The 7,791-nt window shown below is 35.8% G+C and overlaps 2 protein-coding genes across 2 annotated transcripts in view; one reads left to right on the top strand and one right to left on the bottom strand.

Moving 5' to 3' along the window:
* The window catches only part of LOC107017857 (UDP-N-acetylglucosamine--dolichyl-phosphate N-acetylglucosaminephosphotransferase), a 7,119-nt gene extending 5,897 nt beyond the window's left edge, over nt 1-1,222 (top strand). The window contains exons 9-11 of the mRNA XM_015218137.2: nt 308-348; nt 428-548; nt 866-1,222. Coding sequence (XP_015073623.1) covers nt 308-348; nt 428-548; nt 866-925 — 222 coding nt within the window. The 3' untranslated portion in view covers nt 926-1,222. The remainder of the gene's footprint in view (nt 1-307; nt 349-427; nt 549-865) is intronic.
* Nucleotides 1,223-1,234: 12 nt separating this feature from the next.
* LOC107017856 (U4/U6 small nuclear ribonucleoprotein PRP4-like protein) lies at nt 1,235-5,700 on the bottom strand. The gene is made up of 6 exons (XM_015218135.2): nt 5,528-5,700; nt 3,962-4,878; nt 2,976-3,429; nt 2,671-2,868; nt 2,498-2,579; nt 1,235-1,692 (listed from the first exon to the last, which is right to left on the bottom strand). The coding sequence occupies exons 2-6, from the start codon at nt 4,873-4,875 to the stop codon at nt 1,598-1,600; spliced, it is 1,743 nt and encodes a 580-aa protein (XP_015073621.1). The 5' UTR covers nt 4,876-4,878; nt 5,528-5,700; the 3' UTR covers nt 1,235-1,597.
* Between the last annotated feature and the right edge of the window lie 2,091 nt (nt 5,701-7,791).

The raw sequence follows: 7,791 nt of genomic DNA, 5'->3' as shown, positions 1-7,791 counted from the left end.
GCTGTCAGGGATCGAATGAAAAATAAAATTTTGAAATTGAAAATATTTTTTTCAAATTAATGTTTTTCCCCAAAAAAGATAAATTTGAAATTGGAGGAGAGTTTTGGAAAATGTTTTCCTTAATTTTTGAAAGGAAGTCATTTTCCTTAATTTTGAGGAAAATGAGTTGATTTGGAAAACATTTTCCTTTCCAAGATTTTGTCCCAACCAAACATGAGAAAATTGGAAAACTTCGTACCAAACACACTCATAGTTTAAACTAATTCTGGATCTCTAAGTACTCTCAACTCCCTTGAATTCCTTTCAGCTTGCTGGTATTGTACCTTGTCCAAGGCATCGGCTCCCTAAGTAAGTTCTCTAATTGAAGCAGCTGAATTTTTGGAATTCCTGTTTGTGTCTGGACTAACTAATCTTTGTATCCTTTCAGGTTCGATCCTAAGACTGGCTTATTGACCGGAACAAATGATGGGACGCTAGTGAACCTTTTCTTAAGGCAATTGGGCAGAATGTCAGAACAGTCCCTTTGTGTCACGCTACTAGTCTTCCAGGTAAACAACTTCCTCTTTCTTTCTCTTCTTGACATTTTTTTCTCATCTATAAACCAACAGGGATGTTCAGTTCTATTATGCAGTCGTTGCCTGTTACCTCCCACGACTGTTCTTAAATCACAAAAACAATGATACATTTCTAGTTATGATAACAATAATGCTGATTGTAGCATTCTCAATCATTTAGCTCGTGAATTACTTCTAATTCCCTCCTTTATTCGACTGTTCATGTGCATAGATAGCTATATACATGATCTCGTCAGATAAGTTCTTATATGTGGAAGGATTGTTAAGAGTAACAAATGTATGTCTTACAGGCCATCTGCTGTGGCTTCTGTTTTCTGCTGAGATGGCTCCTTACGGGTTGGTACAAATGAAGCTGTGATACGAGAGCAGCTATTTCAACTCCATCAGAAGATTTAACTTAAACCTGCGTGAAGAGTTTTTTTTAATTTTATGAAGAAACGAAGATACCGTATTTTGAAGAAAGTGACAGCCATATACATTCATGCATGATAGTTGAAACTTGTAACCTATACTGATTCCCTAGGAGAATTTTGTTAGAAACTGCAATGTTGTACTTAGCTTTCTTTGTAAGATTTTGATGTTGCAAGACGTATTCATCTTGGTAATTATGCCTGTAACGATCTTTGCCTAATTTGTTATTTACAAACACTGATGAAGGATTCGAGAAAAGCACTTTCATAAACAGGTCAGACCAATGAAAATTGTAAAAGTTTCTCATAATGTTCTTTAATTTCTCTATCTTCTCGGAAATGCACTGAAAATCTGCACACCACAATTGCAGTACAAGAACTGTCTCGTGGTGTTCTGAAGTCAAGACCCACGGATCAGCAAACAAACGAAATCCTTGGGTCCGTCTTGAACAGAAGAGGATGTCACTACATCATTTGGTTGACAAAGGCTTTACAAAATACAAAACCAGCAAAGGGCCTATGTGCTTCAATTTTCTACAGATATTCGTAACACATAAATCAACATACTCAACTCTTCTTGATGATCTCTGAAAATGGTAGCAAGGTGAAAATCTAGTCCATATCCATTTTCTCTTCCTTCTCAATGTTTTTGCTTGACCATAGCTTGATTGTTCGATCATAAGACACGGTTGTAATGAATTGTCCATCTGGCACCAAATAAAAGAGAAATAGACAAATTAGCATTTGTGAAATGTCAAGCAAAGGTTTGAGATTCTTGAAATCAGTTTCTGTTTCTTCTTCTTTTTGACGAGGGTGGATAGCATGGAATAAGCCCGTCATAGAAAACACTTTCTTCATTAACATTAAGAGAAGCAAGGCAAAATATAATTCTGAACAAAATTAGGGGACCGGCATAAAATTACTACAAAGTTAATGATAACTGAAAGGCAGAGAAAAGTAAACAGCAAGTACTTCACATTCATTCAAATTGACTTTCATGAATGTAGATCTAGAGCAAGTGGCTATGTTTCAAATTATAAGGTATGCTTATCGTTAAACATATGTACAATGATAGCAGAAGAGAGACAAGATTTGGTCCAACAATAAAAGCTCGGCTTTAGTGCAATTACCAAAAGGGTGCTATGACTAATTTAACATCTCTCTCATATCAAGTGAAAGATAATCATAAATCTGATCATTCATTTGTTAATGCTCTTTGGTTCTGAAAGTGGGTTAGCTTCTTCCTTACCATACATGGAATCACAAGGCAAGACATCTCAGACTGTGAAAAAAGAACTAACATCAATAATTACACAGTCGTTCCCAGGTTAATACATTATTATCTCAGTATAGCTTAAGAAAGCACACGAGACGCACAATTGTTGTATTGAGAGGAATGACCAAAGAGGGAAAACATATAATAAGCACAATCTATATACTTCTTAAATGCCTTCAAGATACTGTCCCACTCCATGAAAAGGTAACAATAGCTAGAAATCAAATGGAACTTACCTGATGCAACATCCAATGACATGATTTTTGCTTCATGACCAGAAAGTGTTTTTACAGGTTTGAAATCTCTTGATGACCATACCTGAAATATATGTTCAAGATTTAAAATATAAAAACAAGCAACAAAAAAAGATCCAAGAAGCAGCACACTCATGAAAGACTTGAAGTTATACCTTAGCAGTCATATCATACGAAGCTGTAGCCAAAAAGTATCCCTCCTGAGGCTCAAACTTAACTTGAGAGATAAGATTGGAGTGAGCTGGTATGATGTAAGAAGATCTTCTCTGCCGCAAGTCCCAAATACGACAGGTATTATCTTCACCACCACTAGCCAAATGATAACCATTCGGTGAAAAACTGACACCAAGAACCTGGAACCAATGAATAAAATAAGTAGCAGAATTCATATTTTATGTCTTCCTATAATCCCTAAAGCATATGAGGGAAAAAGGACACCACACATCAAAGAAAGACTAACCGGTTTTACGTGGCCTTCTAGAGCAAGAATACTTCGCCCAGTCCTTAAATCCCACACTCGAACAAGTGCATCCAACCCGCATGATGCCACTAATGAACCATCATGGTGAAAAGACAATCCATAAACACTCCTACTGTGACCTTCTTGCAAAAGCAGCTCTTCACCACTCTCCACATTCCATAATCTCCAAGTTTTGTCGAAGCTAGCTGTGCCCAAGTATTTTCCAGAAGGATGAAAAGCAATCCGAGCTAGACGGTCCAAATGCCCCTCAAAAGTTCTGAGGAGAGAACCTTCTGAGTTCCATAACCTTGCGGTCTTGTCAGCAGATGCAGTAGCTAAATAATTGCTTGTCGGAGAGAACACAACATCAGTAGCTCGTTCAGTGTGACCTTTTAGAGTGGAAACCTTTTGCACTAGAGGCATACTCCATATCTTTGCTATTCCACTCAGAGAACTGAATACAGGAGAAAAGGGGGAAGAAGTGTCATGTGTTGCTTGAATCCATACTCGTAAGTCATAACTGTTAAAGGACACTCTAATATAGCATGAAAATTTTTTGCTTACGGGAACAAAAAATCCTTCTTCCATTCATTTGGTAGGATCTTGAAACAATCGAACATCTATCTGTTAGATTTAATATGGGAATCAACAACTACATCCCAGTCCCACTAACCATGTTTTTTCACAAGATTTAATAGGGAATGACTGGCCAAAAAAAATTAAAGCAGTATATTCCACTCAAGTCAATAGACGTGAAGAAACAGAATTGGGGAACACTAACAGGTTTTTTAGTATATGAATCTACACTGGAACCTGCAGTATCCAACTAAAAACAATCCATGGATTCTATCCCACCCACCGGGGAAGCCCCCACCCCCCAAAAGAAATAGAAAGAACAAGGAAAAGAGCACCCTCGAAATAGAAATAAAATAATGGGAGTGGGGTTAGGGTCATTTAAAGCAAGACAGACAGGCTCAGAAGTATACCAGGTCGCAAGCATCTTTCCATCATGTGAAAGCGAGCATCCAAAAAGGGGTCTATCGTCTCCAATTTCACTGCAATCAAGGGCCAGGCTCCCTGCTTGCTTTAAAGCCCAATCAACCTCTGCATCCACATCTTCATCTGGATCATCCCTTTTCCTCTTTGCGCGATGGAGACGTAAAGCTGACTTAACTAAAGAATATTTCGCGATTTCTACCCTAGCATCTAAAAGTGCTTTTGATCCTTCTGTGTAAAAAGGGTATTGAATATCCTCCTCCTCTGCTGGTGCAGCAGAAGCTGCAGCTTCTTCATCCTCATGAGCTTTCATCAGCTTTTCCAGCTGCCCTTCTGCATCAAGCCTTGCCATAAGCATCCGCAGTCGATCCCTTCTTTCCATCTCCCTTTCTCCAAAGAGAGTTATGGGTTCACCAAGCCTTCGCAGTCGAGCTCGAACGGCCATATCATTTGTGGGAACTGCAAGCGCAGCAGCACGTCTCTTCATGAGAAGCTCCTGCAGGGCCTTCTCCTGCCTCTCTCGGACAATTCTACTCTCCTCAGAGATCTCATATTCTTGCGTGGAGCCCGCAGCACCACGACCGGATACCATTTCTTCAAGGTCTGAATCTGAATCATTCTCTTGCATTTCTCCATTCTGTGCTACCGGAGGCCTAAGGACAGGTGGACGAACAGGCAACGGAGCTAATGGGGGAGGAATAGGGGTAGGAACTGCAAGCCTTGGAGCAATTGCAGGCACGACAGGAGGAAGGATAACCGTCGGAACAACTGGTGGAATGACAGCTGGAACTGGTTGAAGATTAACTGCACCTATAGCATTAACCACAGTTGAATTATCATCAACTAGAGTTGAAGTTTCTGAAGTTGAAACAGGAACTTCATCCTCAGCATCCATAGCATCCATATCCTGATCAAAGAGAAGTTCAAACAGTGCATATCCATTCACTTCAGACATCAATCAGAAATAATCTCAAACCTACTTCCTGACTGAGTAGTTCAAGAATTTATTTTGCTCATATAATGCCCTATTTATAGTACAACTAATTTTCCAGAATATCAAGTTATGCTATTTTTCTTTGAATTATGCAAGTCATCCCACAGGCCAAATAACGAAATCCCAACTCATCTTCCTCAAGTTTCAGCCTTGTTTTGTGAGTTTTACCAGATTTCGTTAAACCAATCAGCTAAATGAACAGTTATGCATGCTTATTAAAAGGAAAAGTGATGCTGAATGTTCCAATCAACTATAGCAAACAAATGAAACACAAATGCACAAAACACCTAAAAACATTTACAAAATTGAATCAGAACTGTAACTTCTTTTTATGATATGTTCACATCCAGTGAAGATGCAATGCTCCTTGACATAGCATTTCTTCTATTTTACATGACAGTGATTTGTTGAGAAATCGAACTATTGTTTCTTGGGATAATAAGTAGCTGTGTGAGTCGCATTAGCTCGAAATAGACAGCAAAAATCGCCGATAGGACATTGAATCAGAGGCGGACCAATTAGTTCGATGTTGACAAATAGAGCTAAAGATAGAGAAACTTACAGGTCACCGGAATATGCTACTCAGTGTTGATAAGGAGAGGTAGACTTCGCGGTGGCGCTCCGGCGGAGGAGCAGCAGGGAGGGTTTATCAACGGGAAGAGAGAGGAGGGGTTAATGGGTAAGAGGGGAAAAAGGGGAAAATAATGAGAATATTGTAATTAAAAAATTATAAAAGAAAAAGGGAAAAGGGTCTTTAAAAATACTCGGTAAATTAATAATCCGTCTAAAATAATATTTTTCTCTTGCCCCCGACTTGGACAATTAGAAAAAATTATCAATTTCGATAAGATAATAAGATAATATAATTAAAAAGACCCTTATATAAATATATGGTCTCATTAATATTATAAATCAATAATTCCTTAAAAGTACAAATATATCTAAGACAATTTATTTTATATTGTATTCTCTTTTTTCTTAAAATTTAAATCTAGATGAAGCTCATCTTAACTTTCTTATTGCAGCCAAGAGCTCCGGTGTTGTCTTTTCGAACTGCATCATATAGTTGTGAAGAGTTCTAGATGCGATAAGTGTTTCCTTACACGTAATTGATTCCAAAGGTATAATATCATCTTCAACTTCATCATCAACACTATTTTTTTATGGTATTCATAATTTCTCATAAGCTCTGAACACTGAACATGTATCACTTTCACATGGATAATCCAACAAGTTATTGACATCCATTTTACAGTGGTAATCGGGATAATTAATCATGACCTCAAGTTCATCAACATGTTTTCACAAGTGGGTTCATTCAAATTCTAAAAAATTGCATCCCTCAAATGGATTTTACAGTGTCGAAAATAATTTGCTATTGTCTTTTGCTGAACATTTTTGTTCAAGCAGGGATTGCAAAATTGAGAGCATCCAATACATTAGTCTTTGTTAGATCAGTTTATCCTACTTCATAGTCTTCCAATATCCTATGATAAAATCTGTTACGATAATAAATCTTGAAAGCTCTAATTATCCCAACATCACAAGGTTGAAATTAGTAAGATACATGATTTTAATGTATTCGTTGTACTTTATTATGATATTTTTTAATGTGAAATCAATAAATATGATACATAAATTAGTAAGATACAATGATTTTGATATAATCAAAATTAATCTTCATTATATCGTAAATCATTCTTTAAATTAATAAATATTGATTTATCCATTAAATAATATCTCAATAAACTGATAAAATTTCATGGTTCCACCTATATTAATTTATAGATGCTATACTATACTCTAATTTTGACCGAAATTGCTAGCAACTTTTACGGAAGACCTTTTAACCGCACTATTTAATAGTGTATTTTAAAGGTATATATGTGACCCCGTGGACATGTTACTATTTCTAATAATGCAATATTTATGATGTCCACGTGGACATGTATGTACTCTTAAAATACAATATTAAATAGTGTAGAGGATAAAAAGTTCTTTTCAAGATTCGGTATTGTTACAACAATCTTAGTCAAATTCAAATATATTTCAAACTTTTTTTTCAAAAAAAAATATGAATTTGTTCAACTACTATTTCACAACTCTGTTTTTACGATTTTTAGACTGCTTTAATTTCGTTCATCATTAATATGGATAATTAAGTTAAATCTAGCAAAAATTGCTTTCATAAATCTATGTTTTTATTTTTGTTATAAATTTATTGAATACTTATTATCTATATGTATTCACTAGATTCTATGAATTTTTTTATAAGAATATATATTTATTTATTATAAAAATAAGACAAGAAGACATTTGAATAAGATGATCTCTATATTCTACTCTTCATATCTTTTATCGATATTATTTATAGTATATTGTTTATATTTTACTAAATGTTATCAGCACGAGCTAATCATCTCGACTACTCATCAATAAAGTAAGTGATATTCTTTAAATTTTTGTTCATAATTTATAGTTGATTACCAGGCATGAATGTTTTACCGATGCTTTTTAGTATTATTATGATTATTGATTGATATACTAATGTCACGACCCAAATCCGGGGCCGCGACTGGCACTCACAGTTTCCCTCCTATGTGAGCGAACCAACCAATCTAACCCTTATCATTTTAACATATATTAACAGAAAATAATGCGGAAGACTTAAACTCATTAAATAAAACAAATCAACATCTATTAATTCCCCAAAATCTGGAAGTCATCATCACAAGAACATCTATCTCAAATTACTAAACTAAGAATGTCTAAGAACAAAAATAACTAAAAAGCTAGTCCATGCCGGAAGTTCAAGGCATCAAGACT

This window comes from Solanum pennellii, chromosome 4 (assembly GCF_001406875.1).
Source record: "Solanum pennellii chromosome 4, SPENNV200".
Lineage (NCBI taxonomy): Eukaryota > Viridiplantae > Streptophyta > Magnoliopsida > Solanales > Solanaceae > Solanum > Solanum pennellii.
This window is presented reverse-complemented; position numbering and strand designations above follow the sequence as displayed.